The following is an 18,907-nucleotide window of genomic DNA, read 5'->3' on the forward strand; positions in this document are numbered from 1 at the left end:
AAGTAATGTCTCCATTAGTAGTTTGAGGAGCATAAAGCATTACCCCAAATCTCCATGTCTTATCCTAGAAACATCCTGGAAGGGTCTTATGAACTAGGCGCTGTGTCGCTCCCCAGGATATTTTGTTGAGAAATTCCAGGATTTTAAAGGCCTACAAAGCTGTAAAATGCTCTATACAAAGAGGAAATATGTACTAAGGACACTGGCTGGAAAAACCTTCAGATTTTGCTTTCTCAAACATCAGTTTATGATAATAATCTTAAAGTTCCATTAAAAATAAATTTGTCTTATATTAATATTCTCGAATTTGGCTTAAAAAGACAAGGCTTAGCAGTTGAAATTTCAGTTATAAGAGGCATATATGAGAACATTTAAGAGCAGCAATGTGATATGCTTTTGCAAAAACTCTGGGGAAGACACTAGGGCAAGTGTTACATCCTGAATATTTTAAGAGAGTCCTTAAGCTTTTGGTAGAAAGCATTGTATTTTCCAGTAGTATTTCAAATGCTATGCTTTACTTCTGGCTTGAAAAATTCTTATTATTAAATGAGTGTTCAAATATTTTGCTTTCTGCTCTGCTGTATCATTCACTGTCAAAAGAAAATTATCAGAAAATTTAAAAATAAAATAAACCCCTAAACAGAACATATTTCATGTATTCTAACTATGTAGGTAATTTACAGAGTGATTTTAATTATAATGGCAAAACATTTGTTAAATAGTCATACATATGACTTAATTAAACCACCGACTACTTTCCTTCCCCCTACCCCCAATGCACCAGGCAAGTTACTATTTATTTCTTAATCTTTTCTGCAACTCTTCCAAGATATTTAATTTTTAAAAAGTTCAGCTTTGATAAATGCACTCTCTGTTAAGACCTCTGTGAACAGAAATATGAAAAGCCAACATGGTGTCATAGGGCAGCTTCCACTGTGATTTGTCCTACAAAGCAAAACAATGAAGCCTGAGCCAATGCATGTTTTACAGCAGGGCTGGTCTGTCTCCATGTTAGTTCTATTCTTAAGTGGTCCAGCATCCCATGAGGGCATGTATGCTATCCTGTGTGGATCAACATGGTTCTCTGGAAAGGAAGAGCCAGCTAAGCAGCTTAGTTTCCTATTATGTTCCCAATTAAGGTGAAAACTCACAAAACAATACCAATGAGCACAAATAGTGAATACTGATTACATGGAGACTCAACTAACTTAGAAAACCATGTAAGGATTTTCAGAATTTTTCTAAGAAGAAAATGATTCTTGAATGCATATTTTGAAAGTGCTGATAGTTTCTTTGAATAGGACCAAAATAAATGGCACAATCTGTAATAATAAAACATGAAGATCTCTAGGGAGTAGGTATGTTCTCAATGGAGAATTTAAATAGCCATATATATACATATATATATATATAAATATCTATTTTTAAGATTCAAACTTATTCAAATGATATTAAGATAAAAGAAACATTTATGCTAATAAGAAGGCTTAGTTAAGGCCAAAGGCTAGAACTATTTAAAAATTCTGAAAATAGAGAAGGTAAAAAGAACAACTACTAAAAAATCTAGAGATTACTTAAAGGCTCTTTCAAGATTTTTCATGTCTTTCTGGCAGGAGAAAAATAAAAATTTTCTTTGTGCTGCTCAAGAGCTTGATATCAAATGCATCATGCAGTTTTTTTTTTTAAATGCACTGCCAGTCTTACATAAAGATGATGCTCACTTATGTCAGTTAAGCCTAACTTTATATATAGAACACTGAATTCTTTAGAACCAGGGGTTCTTTGTGTGTGAACTTTAGGGTGTCCAGAGACCTCCTAAAATTGTATGTAAACACTTACATACATGATCACATGTCCATTTTCTTGGGGAAAAGAGTGAAGCCTTCATTGGATTTTCAAAATCAGGGTTGGCGAGGAAGGTTAAATAACTGCTGAGTGTTCACCTGGTTTATAATGAGGAGTCTTATTTTTGGCCAAGAAATAAAGTATAAAATCCAAAAAGAATCTGAGTTCATGACCTGTACCACAGTATCATAATCATCAGTCCACAGGAGTCTTTAAACTCATAAACTCTGCAATAAAGTTTTTATAAACTGAATGTCATTTGAAGGTTTAAATTATACCTTCCACTTTATATATGTTTCCATCCTGATTTTTCTTATTCCAATTGATACCTTGAACTTGCCTTCCTTAAACTCTGTATCATTTTGTAACATACCATGTATTTCTCCTCAAGTAAACCAAAGAACCAAAGGATGATGTACACGCTCTTTGGAACCCACTGATTTTAAGCAAGAGTGAGCCACCGGAATGCAACCTCGACATTATCTGGTTAGCTCCCTTTGCATTTGTTGTAGAGTGTATCCTAAACAGACATTTTAAAATAATCCTCTAACCTAGCACCAACAGCGTTGCGAATATTTTAGAGGGGTTGTTTGGGGTTGTGTAACTAGAATGCAATCACTGATGTCACCCTCCTTTGTGCTTTGGTTTGCCGGTGTGTTCTGTTTGTCATTCCATCAGTGACCTTATCTTCTCTATCTTCTCCCCACCCCTGAAATAGCAATAATGTTGGTGTCTCACCCACACCTGGCTCAGAATCTCCATCCTAGTTTTATAACAGCTGCCGTCTGCAATGTTTTCTTCTGAAGCCTGCAGCTGCACAAATTTTAGAGGAGGAGAGTTCTCTGGGGAGAACTGTGCAGATGGGTGTTAAGTAAGGCCTGTATTGGTGTTTTTGATATCATCTAAATGGCAAGGAATAAAGAAACTAGGAGTTAGTAATCCAGATAAATACTTCATTTTTATTATATTTTATATTTTGAATGATTTATTCAGGATTTTACTTTGTATATTTAATCTAGTTTTTCTGATTTCCTTTATAAGTAGTTTTGGTTTAAGTGTGTACACACACTCACACATACATCATCTAGGGTAATTAGCAGCATTCTCAACTGCAGAAATGTCTAAAATATGTACCCTTCAATTAAAAAAGAAAATCTCCCCATTAAAAATCTCTTACTTAAAAAGTATGCCACTGTATCTTATGTTGTATAAACTTATTACAACAAAATATTGTTAAATACAAAATATATGCTAAAGAAAAATACTTAAATATAATTGGAAGAATTTAGCCAACAGAAATTGTTTTGTCATAAGTAATTAATTTTGAAATGCCAAATTGTGAATCTAAAGAAAAGGTACTAACTTTTTAAAGAATGTCTAAAAACATGAAATAAAATGATTCACTTTGATTTTTCTGAAGTACTATTTGATCATATTTAAAATGCAGATACTTTTCCACTGTTGACTTTCCTTGGCATATGGAGTTTATGCCAATTTTCCTTAGCTCAGTGTACATTTCCCCAAAGTCTGCCACCCAGTCTTATATGTTTGCATTACTACTTTTCTACACTCCTCTATATGCATCAAAATTTGATATTATTATATGCAACAGATCCTAGATTTTCTATAGCTTCAAACGTATTTATCATTCCTGGCTCATCTGCAACATCTAAGCTATATACTTTCTGAATAAAAATATTTTTTTGACTGGATAATAGTGAATGCAATATTTTCCCTGACTTCAGCCCAGATAGGATTTCACATGAAATATGGAAAGGAAAATATTGATAAACATTGTTAGTGGACTGTAAAGACATTTTAATGTTGGCTCAGGACTGCATGTCCTTTGCTATAGAAATGAAATTATTGGATATGTGGTTTACAGAAATCCGGGTTGTTAATCCATTTTCTAACATGGCTACTCAGAATAGCAGTGAGGCTGTCAAAATGTTTGGTATTTGAGTATAAGGCTCATCCAAATCTCTTTCCAACGGATAAATAAATAATATTAAACATTATTATTATTATTATTTTTTTTTTTTTTTTGAGACAGAGTCTCGCTCTGTCGCCCAGGTTGGAGTGCAATGGCGCGATCTCGGCTCATTGCAACCTCTGCCTCCCGGGTTCAAGCAATTCTCCTGCCACAGCCTCCAAAGTAGCTGGGATTACAGGCGCCCACCACCACGTCCTGCTAATTTTTTTTGTATTTTTAGTAGAGACGGGGTTTCACCATGTTAGCGAGGGTGGTCTGGATCTGCTGACCTCATGATCCGCCCGCCTCAGCCTCCCAAAGTGCTGGGATTACAGGCGTGAGCCACCGCGCCCAGCCCTTAAACATTATTCTTAATTATAGACTCAGTAATTGCAAATACAGTTTTTGAATACACGTGTTCATAATTTTCCTGTTAGTTGATTCAGAGTAGCAGAGAGGAAGTCTCACGCTATCTTTGCCATTTCCTTTGCACCTAACACAAATCATAGAATGAAGAGAAGCTCAGGTAAAAATGTCAAAAGAGGTGTTACACATACAGCATTGTACCTAAAGCACAGGCAGGCAAACAGAGAGGGTACCTCAGAGAACATTTCTTCAATAACTAAAGAACTGCTACGATTAACCACGAAGGAAGTATTAGGGAGATATTCAACACTGATTTTATTCCCTCACAACCTATTTCCAAATCCCACATGTTGCCTATTTCCTAGTTCTCTCTTTTATAGACTTCTCTTACAATTGACAAAACTTGTTAGTTTAAGGTATACATTTCAGTTTGGTCTACCATCTAATCCATATCCATATATATACACACACACACACACACATATTCCATATTTATCTCCCTGTATAGCTCTCTATATATCTATACTCCACTCTAGCATATATACATATATATCTATTCCATAGATATATATGGAATAGATACTAGTCCAAACTCAAATGTATACCTTAAACTAACATAACTCATATATACAGATATATATTCATATATACATGAGTAACTTCATTATATATATATATATATATATGAGTTACTTCATTAGTAAAAAAGTTATCAAGTCTCACAACTGATAGAAAACTGACAGAAAAATGTAGGCTAAAATTTTGTTGATAGAAACACATTCAATCTTAAGATGTGATTTGCTGAGTGATTAGCAGATGATAAACATGCCTTTACATCTTATAGGTAGGTCTAATTTTTGAGATATATTGTAATGGTTGCATTTTATGTAGATTTAAAACACCATATGATGTCAGATAGTTACTGCTAAGAAGTGACAAAGAAAAGTGAATTCATGAAATTTCTATGTGTGTTCCATCACTATTAATGCAGAATTTTATTTTTAATGCTTTATTTTTCTCCTATCATTTGTGTATGGCAAACATCAAACTGCCAAAAATATAGTGGATTTGGGTAGAGGTGAAATCTGTCATAATGTGATCCACTAGTCTAAGACTATGTATACTCAATACTCTATGGCATATAAAAATATTCTAAAACACTTTCAAATATTATTTGACCACACAATTAAGTTAAAGAAATAACTACGTGGAGCAAAGAGAGCAAGCTTATTATTTTAGAGAATATGTCTGATAACTTATTTAAAAGAGGGACACATTCTTTTCAAGGAGGTAGAATTTGATTTAAATAGTAATAAATATAGTGGAGGAAGACTTTCCTTTAAAAATATAATTTTGGAGTTACATCATTTCTAATTTCTCTTCTCCTTCCCCATTCTCTTCTTTCCTTTATCCTCCCCTCTCTTTTCTCCTTCCTTTCCTCTCCTCTCCTCTCCTGTGATTTCCTTTTTTTCTTTTTGGAGAAAAAAGAAAATGAAGTTTTGCTTTTGTTGCCCAGACTGGAGTGCAGTGGCACCATCTCGGCTCACTGCAACCTCTATCTCCCGGGATAAAGCGATTCTCCTGCCTCAGCCTCCCAAGTAGCAGGTGCCCGCCACCATGCCTGGCTAATTTTTTGTATTTTTAGTAGAGATGGCATCTCACCATGTTGGCCAGGCTGGTCTCTAACTCCTGACCTCAGATGATCTACCCGCCTTGGCCTCCCAAAACTGCTGGGAAAACAGGCGTGAACCACTGAACCCGGCCTTCTGTGATTTCTTCCTGTATCAGGTGACTACTACACAAATGCATTCTGTTAATTGTGTTGATATACTTGCTATTCAATTTTCAGCTAGTACTTCCTGGTGTTTTTCTCCATCTGAAACTAAGAAGAATAACCCTTTACTTTGACCTTTTTAGAAATGAGAAACCTATAAACAGTTGACAACTGTTGCAAAAATACTAACTTCAGGCTTGTCTGCTTTCTGGGTCTCGTGATTCGATGAATCTGTTATTATGACGGTTAGTGTAAAAGTAAGTACTGTAGAAATACTGCTCTTTAAGAGCACAGTGTGAGGTGAAGCAAAAAACTATTCTACATAAGACATAGTCACGTATCTCTTTTAAATTTGATTATCATAAGTAATTGGGAGCTAAATTAGCACTAGAACAGGTGTTTACATTTCTTGACTGATAGAGAAAATGTCTTATGTGACTGTTAAAGTTGTGTGACAGATAATCAATTGGCAGAAAGTGAGTTTACTTCTGCCCGGTGGGCACCAACCTTCAGCTGAGTGTTGAAAGTGTCATGGTATGGGCCATGGGAGAAACTGCTTGCTGCCTTCAAATTGATGTCTGAAACCTGAAGGGTATTAATTCAGGTATTAGATGGCAAAGAAATACTTTAGTTGTTTTTTTAAAAAATATAACACAATAAAAACTTCTCATGATTACAGCTTCATTCCTCTTTACGCAAAATTAAAAAAAAAAAATCTTGGGAAATAAGCTATAGTTGAACAAGAAAGGATTAAAAAAACTTCTGAAATAGTAGCAGTCATTACCAAAAAAGTATCACACAAAATGTACAGAGATGACTTATCAAAATGATATAAGCCAGGAAAAGTGTGTTGAGTTAATTTCAGTTTGTGGAAACAGGGACAAGTTTAGATCTATAAATTTTTTATGAAGCAATTTTGTTACACCTGATTTGTATGTAAGTCATGAAAACTGAACTGAGTTTTCTCTCCTATGAAAGCTCGAGGCAAATTTGGCTTAAAGCCTAGAAGAGTAGAGTGCTAGAATGTTCTCTTAGATCCCTCTGTGGAAAGTCGTTTCTGTATGTGTTAAAGAACAGTCATCTTGCTTCTGTCATTCTCAGTAGCTAAATGACAAAGGTTTTTTGTTTTCTAACAGTGATATTGAATAATTCAAGTCACTACTAAACTTCATAATGTCATTTCTGCCAAACATATCTGACTTGACCAAAATTTGTCATTAAGAGTTAAGGGTTAGGCCATTAAACTCTATGCAATCTGCTCATCTTCTAAATTCCAATCACTGAGATATTAATTATATATGAAAGCTACATGTTTATATTTGCAGTTAACTCTGAGAGCTTGCCTTAGTTTTTTTTTTCTAATCCTTTGCAACAACATCATCAACAACAAAATTTCTGTACAACTGTTATCATTTCTGTCTCTAAGGAGAAAAAGGGCAATATAACACCCAATAAAGTGAAAATTTATAATCTTTTATCTCGTGTAATTTTGGTTTCTGCTTTTTCAGTGGTATTCTTCGCCACAAAGTATCTAACCACATCAATAAACTATCCAGTGATGAAGCTAAATGACATCAAAGCATATTTATATGCTTTAATTAAGTAGAAAAGAGTAATTGAAAGGCAAAGGAAAAATATCAGTGTATAATGGTCTTAAGATTTGTTGGTATAATTATGCTAACAAGGACAAGAAATGTGCATTGTTGGGATTTTTGCTTTTATTGGATTTCCCAGTCTTTTCAAGTGTTCAAATTACATAGCAGGCTGGGCCAGCTCTCCTGAGTACATTGATGTCATTACAATAATTTTTTAGCATTATTATTAATTATAATAAAAATCACAAGAATTATGATTTTAAAACTCCAAGAATCGACATTCAAATTCTATTTTCCTAAGACACATACAAAATGTAAAGTAAGATGGCATCCTTTAGGTACAATGAAGGAAGGCAGCTAGATATTTTACTAAATGTCAGGGAAGAAACAAATTGTAAGTATAATCATGCCATGTAAAACTTGCAAAATGTTTTAGTAAATTTGAAATTGCATTTTTAAATGCTCAGTATCCTATATTTTGTTTCTCTCAGTAAAATACAGCTTTGGTAAGATTGGCATTTTTAGGGAAAAATGCATATTAATTTTTATTCTAAAAAATGTCTTTCAGGTTGCTACTTTCTGGTTTCTTCAAATCATTTTTTTCTGTAATGAAAGGATACTTTAATTAAGTCTCTATCAACTCTATGAAATTACTCTTTCTGTCAAGAACACTTAGTTTTTAATTCACTTTTCTGGCCAATTCCAAGTGGCAAAGTGTCTGAAGTCCATCCTTGCTTATTCTTGAGTTACACATTTTGGATCTGAAGCTCTAATTCTTAAGTAAAAAATTTTTTCAGAAGAGGAGGCAGCACTACGCAAATTGGGTGCTCATAGTCCAAATCCTTCTTCCACTTCCTTTGTGCCATTATCACAGCATTTGGTATTATGAATATGGTTCCTGCATTTAAGCAGTCACTTATATTTCTTTTCCACAATAAATTTAAGAAATACTCATTTTGTATTTGGGGCCTATCAACTATGACCACAGTCCTACTGCTGTATATGGTGGCAGAAAACTTCACCTGAAATACCTACCAGCAGGAATCCTGGGGGGCAAAGATCCTCCCCCTGGCACTGGATGCGGGGCCTGGATGCTATTTAAAAACCCTGCCCTCAGGAAGCTGGGGCAAAACGCCTCCACCCCAATGGCCGGGAAGGATCCTTTTAAGAGATAAAAATTGACATTAATCAAAGTCTTCTTTATGGAAAAGCATTGATCATTTACATGGAATAAAACCTAAAATCAACAAAGACATCACATTTTACAAAGAAGTTATAAAATTAAAGGGACGGAATACATTTTGACTCATAAATTTATAAAATCAACTTAGTGTCTTGAAAAGAAAGCTACTGAACTAGTTACAATCAAAGAGGGTTAGAAGCATCAGAGTGCTAGATAAAAGTACTAAACCTACATTTAGAACATAAAGCTGTGCTAGGGAATAATAAAACGGATATAAATGCTAGTCATTGATGTTGTTTATTTGCAGAATTCACGCCCACATGAGTTACAGGCATGCAGAAAATAGCCATGATAAGATCTGATATATGCTGCATCAACAGGAGCAGTGCTTTACTTTAGGTCTATCTCTATTAGTGCTTAAAATAAGGAAAACTTTTACATCATGCAGTAATTACATATTTTTGCAACAGGGACAAGAACATTGATGTACGCAATTATTAATTTGCTATACTTTTCCATTAGGGACAAGACACGAGAGTTTGCAAAGGTAAAACCACATGCTTTTTCATTTTTAACAAGGATATTTTAAAGTAAAGAGAAAGTAAGCGGCTTGGAAATTTATCCATAAAATTATACAATGAATCATAGAATAAAAGAATGTCAGAACTAAATAACAGTGTGGAAATCATCTAGTTATAAACATTCATTTTAGATCAACAAACTGGGGCCTAAGGAGGGGAGTCATCGCCACGTGGTTGGGAGACTACCAGGACAAACTCTTCCAACCCTAGACTAAAATCAAATCATGAATACATTCTTATTTGGGAGATTGCTATCCTCTGAATATGAGTTAGAAACTTTGCACTTTGGAATAGTAACATCATAATTTGGTGTCTTAATAACCTCAAGATCCTAAAATCACTCAGAAGAAAATTTAATACACTTGCAGTATCAGTGAATGGGCATCACTGGTAACTGATATGGCCAATGAAAGGTAAAAATTGCACTAGAGCCCCCCCAACCCATCCAAAGAAAAAAACCAACAAGTTACACTGATGACTGTAAGGAATGTATTTCGTCCAGCCACTCTGAAATGCCTCAGGCTGCGCAGCTTCACATTTTCAATCCTGGGGTCTTTCCTTTCATGCTCAGATTTAGCAAGTTCTGTGTTTGTGAAGAGACCTCACTCTGTATCTTGACACAAATTCTCCACCAAAAATAAGTTAAAATTTGAGGCTTCTTTGAACTTGGGTCAGAATTAAAGGAACTTGGTACACTATATATATCTTGCTTCCATGGAGAAAGTTATTGGTAAAGAAAAGTTCACATCTCTTAGATCTTCAGAAAGGTTTTCATGAAAGAGTAAAGTTACAATGTGTATTTTAACAGGCGAGGCCCATACAGTGTGCACTGGATTACAGAAAGCTTAGAAAAAAAAATACAGTGAATAAACTAGTTTTGTTGTTGATTCTATGGGGCCTTAGTGAAAGGGTCCTGTCAGGAAGAGCTGGAGTCCCTTAAACATGAAGAGACAGGGCGAGAATGCCAAGTGGTAAGTCAGAAAGTGCTCCCAGGTAACTTACAAGGAGTAGTGAAACAAACTTCCTTGTGAGTGCATGGAATGTTTATCATTGAACACACAGTTAACGTGTGTCTGTGTGCAATGTTTCCCACACAAGGCATTTTCCACATTGCAGTGTTTCATCATTGTCTGAAATAACACTTCTAATGAAGGTGCCTCATTGAATACCAAGTGGGGTGATCATATATTTATAAAGCAGTCTTGCTTAAAGTTGCAAGAGTAATGGTATCGTTACAATAGGAAAAATAATGACGAGTGCAGATTTTATTATATGCTGTGAAAAGCTAAAATAATGCAACTTTAGCTGATTATGGATTTATTGAAGCTAAGTAATAGGAAACTCAGTTCAAGAATATTAGATCATAAAGAAAAATAATAACATAATCATGAAGAGCAAAGAAAAAATGATATAAATATGATATAAAAATGATATAAATTAAAGGAAATTTGAAGAAAAACAAAAATATGTAGAGTAGTGGCTCCAAATAATGTTAATATGTTACACATTGAGATTTTTATCTGAGTTTTTCCTGTTTTTGCCAACATTATCCAAACCGTTAACTTAGAAAAGATGCCCATTAACTTTTTGAAAGAAACTAATACAAATATTATCTTATTGCTATGATTGCATTGATTACTGTTTTTGTTGTTGTGACAGCCTGTCATAGTTAATAGCAGCTTTCATTTTCCTAAGCTTCCTGCATCATTCATAATAGCTTTGCTATGTTTCTTTACCATGGGTAAAAAGGTCTTTTATCTATTATGGCATCTCTTCCTTAAGGAATTGTCATTTTTCACAGCTGAAAAAAACAAACAAAATAGAAAGACTGGCGTACACGAATATATATTCAGGTGAGATATTATGTGATAGTAATGCCTTATCATTTTTCTCCTTAAGGTCAGTTATATCAACAGAGACTGCATGAAACACTAAAGTAAGTTTTCACAATTTATTCAGGAAAAACAGCAATTCTTTGTTATAATTCCCTTGTTTCTTTATCCACCAGGTGTTAAGTTTTGGCGTTTGATATAAATTAGTTTTAGTCTGGTTTTCCCAATTGCTTAAGTTGCTAACTCTCTCTGCCTGTTTTCTTTTAACTAATTGTGGAATTTATTATTCAATGATATTGTAGCTAAAAGGTAAATGAAATCTAAAATGTGTAGCAGGAGCAATGTCCACTTCCATGAATATTTTGTTTTTAGTTACATTCCGTAGAGTATTTGTGAATATAAATTAGATTTTATATGTAATAAGAATATTCCTCTAGCTGTTACAAGTTCAAGACATAAAATGTGTCATTTCACATACAGTTTTCTAAAACTCTGATTTTGATTCTCTCCTTAGTGCAGTGGTTCTCAACTTTTGTGGTAACTTTCCCAGTAGGGAGAGTTGCAAATTAGGACTGAGGAAAGGCATTCCCAGTATTTAGTGAGAGGAAGGCTCAAGTTGTTGAAATACATGGTATACTCTCTGCAAAAAAAAAAAAAAAAAAAAAAAAAAAGTCTCAAAATGCTACTAGTACCCACTGACAAACCTGTACATGAGTAAAGAATTATTTATTATTGTTTTTTTAAAAGGTTGCTAGTTAATAGGTCATGTAATGAGAGAGTGGGAAAAAAGCAGAAGCTGACATGGCCTGCATGCTTCCCTCTGGCTTGATCGACTGAGGAAGCATTCTGATTACTCAGCTGATCCGACGGTAAACTGGCCTACAGCATAACCAGTCTTCCAATCATCCTCAAATATATATATTTAACACTTAACTAGGGGTGTCCAATCTTTTGGCTTCCATGGGACTCATTAGAAGAAGAATTGTCTAGGGCCACACATAAAATACACTAACACTAATGAGAGATGATGAGCTGAAAAGAAAAAAAAATAAAATAAAAAGAAAAAAATCATAATACAACCTCATAATATTTTAAGAAACTTTAGGAATTTGTGTTGGGTCACATTCAAAGCCATCCTGGGCCACGTGAGGCTCCCAGGCCACAGGTTGGACAAGCTTGAGTTAAACTCTAGGAAACAAAATATCTTTTAAAATTTGATATTGTAGCCATCTCCCTTAAATAACTCTACGTTGTAAATTAAGGATCATTAAACATTTGCATATGTAACAAACCTGCGCATGTATTCCTTAATCTAAAATAAAAGTTGAAATTATAAAAATGAAAAGAAATTTTCACATGTGCTTCACAAATCAGCTCTGAAGGCAAATTGTCAAAAAAAATTTTGTGTAAAAGATAACAGGCTAACAATGAGCTTAAACTGTTTGTGCCTCAATTTCCTCATCTGTAAATTGAAAATCATAACTGACTCTAATGGGCTGTTCATGAGAATTCAATGAAGCAAATGACTATAAATATAAACCATTGTTATTATTTAACAGTCTTAGTGTTTCTTTAAAAAGAAACCTTTAAGCATAAAATTGAAATAAATTGATAAAATTTCCTAATGCAGATTCCCTCACATATATATACAAACTCCTCATAGAAAATATTTCCTTCTTTGAAGATTACATATTAATAATTTACTTTTAATGGCAAAAAGTTTAATAATAAGGATAATATCTCTATAATATAAATGTTTGATATATGACTTCTTCAAATTGTTTTCATTAGGTTGCATTTTTGCAAATACCCATTAAGATCTATGAGTAGACAATAGATACACCGATTTAACAAAAGACAGAAAATTTAGAATTGGCAATTTGAAATACGTGCACACATATATGTGTTTGAGGAGGTGCAGGAAGATTACTTGTTACTATGTTTGGTCCTCTTCTGTTACACCTTGTTCAGTAATGAGTTTACTTCATACTAGTGTTTTCCAAAATTGGGGAGGGGGGTATACCAACAGAGTGCATGAAAGATGGGCATTAGAAAGAAAATACTTAAAATTCCATTTATATTTATGCTTTTCCTCATCCTTTACTAATTACTATGTTTATGTATTTTTATAAATACATATAATAGCATACTAGTTGACACAAATAAATTATAAATAAAATATACTGATAATATCACCTGTAAAACTTGCTCAAACATTTTTATTGTTGGATGTGTGTGATCAGGGAATTTTGGTGATCACTTATCTAAGTAATAAAACAGTGAGAAAAATGCCAAAGTAAGAATGAAGCAAATAATTTACTTCAAGGGCTTGAATGATCAAGGCAAAGCTTTAATTTTACCTGGCCCAACACCATGATCCTAGAAGACAATGTTGCTTCTTACATAGTGGTGTTCAACCTTGGATATTCATTAGAAAATACATAATAAAGGCCCAAGTAAGCAAATAGAATGTGGAAAATCAATTTCTTCAACTCCTAAAATGAGTCATTCATTAACTACATTATGAAAATAAGGATGGTATCTAAAAAGAGGAGGCCACAGAAAATCACTGGGAGCACTCTTAAAATTACAGGTTCCACCCATATCATAGCAAACCTGGCCATAAATATGTAGCATTTTATGTATGTTGTGCCTGTTTGTAGTGTGATTATTATGTGAAATCAAGTATTGAAATAAAATGAACTTCCAGTCAGACCTAAATTGTTAAATTTTGCACCAATAATATGTAAAGTGAATATTATTTTGAAATATTTTTATTTCATCCTTTATTTTATATTTTGTATGTTTTATAATAAACACAAAACAATAATAAATAAGGCAGAACATATATATGATTTACAAATGAGTATTCATACAGTGGAGAGTTTGGGCCCAAAATGTTTAATGATAGGAACATGAACAATTTGAAGAGGTGAAAATAGAGTGTATGCTTTCAGAAGTAAGATAGTTTTCTTTCTTTTTTTTTCCTTTCTTTTTTTTTTTTGAGACGGAGTCTCATTCTGTTGCCTAGGCTTGAGTGTAGTGGGGTGATCTTGGCTCACTGCATTCTGCCTCCCGGGTTCAAGCGATTCTCCTACCTTAGCCTCCTGAGTTGCTGGGATTACAGGTGCCCGCTGCCATGTCCGGCTAATTTTTGTATTTTTAGTAGAGACAGGCTTTTACTATCTTGGCCAGGCTGGTCTCGAACTTCTGACCACAGGTGATCCGCCCACCTTGGCCTCCCAAAGTGCTGGGATTGCAGGCAAGTGCCGCCGCACCGTGCCCTTTCTTTATACTTGAGTATCCAGTATTGAGTTCTGTAACTGGCACATAGTAGCCACTCCCTTACTGTGTTTTGGATGAACTATGGTACCTCTGAGCTACAGTAAGAATAACTTCAAAGTTTAAAGATAACCTAGTCTATTGAACCTAATGCAATGCCAAGGGCTACACTCCCTAAAGAATACTCATTCCTGAAACTTCAAACCTTATCTATCTATCTATCAATCAATCATCTATCTATCCATCGATCTACCTACCGACCTACCTACTATCTGTCTTCTCTCTCCTATCTAATTTCACTTATCCTCACTTTGTCAGACTGTGTGCTTCCTTCCACTCCTTGTGTAACTTCTATTTTCTTTCCTACATGCCTCTCTTTTTTTTCTAGTTATAGTAATTTATAACATTATACATTATTTCCTTCATTAACAGAAGTAAGACCATAAACCTGTTGTGTTTGAGCAAATGCTTCTTTGTTTTCTGTGATGGTGGATGAGGTCAGAGATTCAATAAGTCTACATCGCCAGTGAGGAAGACCAGTAACAATAAGAAACATGTAATGTAAAGCATTGGAAGAATGCATCTTTTACTCCATGGAGACCTTTATTTCGCGTATCCTTAACTGATGACATGCAGTCTTGGACAGACTACGCTGCTCTGTCTACTTTGGTAAAGAAAGGATTATTACTGCCTCATTGTGATGCATGAGGTGGGACGGCTGGGAGTTCACTGTGGTCTCCTCTAATGTGACCAGAAGATGCACAGATTTGGGTTTCAATAAATGCAAGTTGAGTGAGTGGATATATAAATGATCAAATAAAAAGTGACAAATTGCTACTTAAGCAAATACTCTGCTAGGATCTAAGGAAGTACACTGCCTGCTCAACTGCTTCCTAGGCCAAGAGCAACTTTCTGTAGCTGGAAGGGAGCTAATTTTCAATCTGGCTTAGAATGTGAAAAAATAACTATTCATGAATAACTTACTAACTTATCCTTTTATCCATTCACTGACTTATCAATTTATTCCATAAATATTTATTGCCACATCTATTTTTTTTAACCTATGACACACATTTTTAATACAAAAAAATAGAAAATCAGATAATTTTTGATATGACAATATTATTTTCAGGGACTGATTCTGACTAATCCAAAGATGCGATCACAGAACTTTGTCCATTATCTAAATTCTTGTAACTGGACATGTCCCTACAACTACATTAGTGTTTTCCTCTTTACCTGCACACTAACCCCAATCCAGATTGTTCAGCACTAAATACAATTAAAGATGATATGACCATTATTGTTTTATTTTGAACTTAAAAAAAATCCTTCAGCCGGGCACGGTGGCTCACGCCTGTAATCCCAGCACTTTGGGAGGCCGAGGCGGGTGGATCACGAGGTCAGGAGATCGAGACCATCCTGGGTAACACGGTGAAACCCCGTCTCTACTAAAAATACAAAAAATTAGCCGGGCGAGGTGGCGGCGCCTGTAGTCCCAGCTACTCGGGAGGCTGAGGCAGGAGAATGGCGGGAACCCGGGAGGCGGAGCTTGCAGTGAGCTGAGATCCGACCACTGCACTCCAGCCTGGGTGACAGAGCAAGACTCCGTCTCAAAAAAAAAAAAGAAAAGAAAAAAATCCTTCCAGTAACTGTAATATGAACCCTATAGATATTTCATCCCCTTGTTGTTTAATAGGACACAATAAATGTATTGGAACAGAAAGTGTAGTTTCATGGCTAGATTTTTATGAGGTATTTATTTAGTGCTTTTACAAATAAATATTCAATTCCTTGAGTTATTTTTAAACCTTTTGGACTTGTAGAATGTGCATCATAAAATTATGGTTGCTATAAATTATATTTTAAAACTATAGCACTAACGAGGAGAATTAAAATATTTTGGAGTTGATTAAGAATAAGATACATTGAAAGATAGGTTTTAATTTGTATTTAAAATAGAAGTTCTTTGACTTTTTAAAAGCAAATATCTTAAATGCCTGAAGTTTCTCACCTGCAAAATGCTGAACTTGGACTGTAACTTTCCTAAGTTTCCTTTAAGCTCTAAAAGTCTATTTACGTAATTTTTATTCCATTTGCTATGCTGAATGAAGCATGTATTTTCCTTAAGTGGAGGCTGTGACCAGTGGTTTTACCTCTGCTTATATTCAGTGGAACTTGAACTCTTAATTACTTAAAAAGTGTCCTGAACAAATCTACAATCTGCTAATACATCCATCATGTTTAGTAATAAAAATGCCCAGGTTTGAGGTCAGGCAGAACTTTGAATTCTGACTCTACCATTCACGAACTGATTAACCTTGGATAAGTTATCTTCTCTTTCATTCAGTTTTCTCATTTGAAAAATGGAGTTAATAATAAACATACTGGTTTATCGTGAATCACAGGAGAACTGCCTATTAGTGGTTGGCAGTAAATGTTCAGTACATGGGGATAAATATTTTCCTCCTTCTCCTTCATGGAGACCATTTCATGTCTCCGTGCCTTCATGACCTTTCCTCTCTCTGGAAGTCCCTTGTGGTTTTGGCAGGTATCACCTCCCCTGTCAAAACGTGCTTGACATAGCTGGAGAAAACTTACTTGCTATTCTCTCCTCTGTCCCTCCATATAATTTTAGGTATTATAATAAAGGCAGAAGTCTATCATAGCAGCAATATTTGTTTGTCTACAATTCCATGGTACCAAACTCAAATGCCTTTAAGGGTCCGTCAGGTGCAATAAGTAAGTATATCAGGTTGATGACAAAGGCATTCTGTTGTACTGAAAGGTGAAAGCTCTGACTAATGACAATGAACTCAAATGTTTTTAAAAAAACACTGCAGATATCAAATAAAACACATCCCTTGGATGATCTCAGCCTGTGGGCTGCCAGCTGGTGACTTTTGGCTTACACATTTGTCTTTCCCACTAGGCTGCGAACTCTTAAGAATAAGGAATGAGTTGTGTATGTCTTATTCTCCTTGACGTGCCCAGTCCCAGATCTTGTGCATGGTAGGAGCTCAAAGTAATATTTATTGAGTTGAATTAAAATCATCTTTATATGAACAATACAAAGGTAGTTTGACTTTGTAAAAATAACAGACTGAGTTTTCTCAATGTCAGAGCTTTCAAAACGATGTATACTCAAATACTATAAATAGCATAAAAATATATATAATTATTAATGTTCAATGAAATTGGGAACTTTCCACTTTATATGCTTATGATGACCCAGTGTTCAGGGATCGGGGCAGACTAAATTTCCAAAACTTCTAAAATTCTAAAGTTCTTTTATCTAAGAAGTGATAGAAGGATCGAGTGAACTTGAAAAAAAACATGTCCTTCCAATTAGCCACCATACAGGCTACTTTGGTTGGCAGATTCCTACCTAGCTGTTTTTTCCCTGAGGTCGGACTTTTAAACTATGTGTTCTTTTAAAAAACAGTTTTACACCTCAGATGCCAAGGAGTCAGCTAAGGCGTTGTTAAGCAGCATTTATCAACATGTATGAGAGCTAGATCTATTTAGCTCTGCAGCCAAAGTATGCTATGTATTTAATATTTATGAACTGTGGGTATATCTGTCACATTATTCAAGTGAGGTCTGCACTTTTAGCACACTAGATAAAGAGGTCATGAAGCAGGCTGCATGTGCCTCTTTGTAATTTTCCAAAGCTGCTCATAGACCAGACTGGCCATTCATTGCTAGTATGAGTCTTGCTGTCACATATATCACATTGTCCCTTTCTCATAAACAAAGTTTAAAAGAAAATGTTTTGGATTTAGTTTTACTCACGGATATAACAACATGCTTGGCAGCACTATCTACGAACAAATGTTTTAATACATATCAAACATTTTTCATTTAAGGCTATGTAAATGCCTTTCAAAGTGTTCTTAGCTGTTTCAGGTCAAAATGGCATCTATATGGTGTGGATGAGATGGCAGGATAATTTGGTTAATTTCCATGTTACTATTTAATAATTACTGCTTGATTGGTTTTGTAGATGATCAGGGAATACAATTAGTCTTGAAAATATTTGAAAGCAGCCAAAGAAAATGAAACAAAGCAAGGCCCTAATATGACTTCATGTCAACTCTCATATGAAAAATGTATGACATGTATGCAATCTCATATGATAAATGTATGACATGTATGCAGTGGTACTGGTGGTAGGGTGGCGGTGGCAAGGTATGTCCACTTTTCCAGGTAGCTATTTTTTGCATGAGGTAAGCACATGGGACTTCCTTCCCCATTTCTACTTGCAAACATGCATGGTGTAAACACTTCAGTGGATGCTTCCCTGAGTCCTCTCAGTTTAGATTATGTCACTCTTCAGTTAAAAAATTCCAAAATCTCCCTACTGGTGAGTATACAACCAAAACATAAGAATGGTTTCATGGCTGGGCATGGTGACTCATGCCTGTAATCCCAGCACTTTGGGATGCCGAGGCGGGCGGATCACCTCAGGTCAGGA

At 34.9% G+C, this 18,907-nt stretch overlaps 1 protein-coding gene across 7 annotated transcripts in view; it reads right to left on the bottom strand.

Annotated features, from left to right (window-relative positions):
- Nucleotides 1–18,907, bottom strand: part of EPHA6 (EPH receptor A6) — a 930,448-nt gene that overhangs the window by 140,224 nt on the left and 771,317 nt on the right. For 6 of the 7 annotated variants that reach the window (XM_065539279.2, XM_045385337.3, XM_005548367.5 and 3 more), the window contains one exon: nt 8,588–8,713. The exons of the other annotated variant lie outside the window; for it this stretch is intronic. In XM_065539279.2, the coding sequence (XP_065395351.1) occupies nt 8,588–8,713 (126 nt within the window). The remainder of the gene's footprint in view (nt 1–8,587; nt 8,714–18,907) is intronic. 7 annotated transcript variants of the gene reach the window in all.

The sequence above is a fragment of the Macaca fascicularis genome, chromosome 2 (assembly GCF_037993035.2).
Source record: "Macaca fascicularis isolate 582-1 chromosome 2, T2T-MFA8v1.1".
Taxonomy (NCBI): Eukaryota; Metazoa; Chordata; class Mammalia; order Primates; family Cercopithecidae; genus Macaca; species Macaca fascicularis.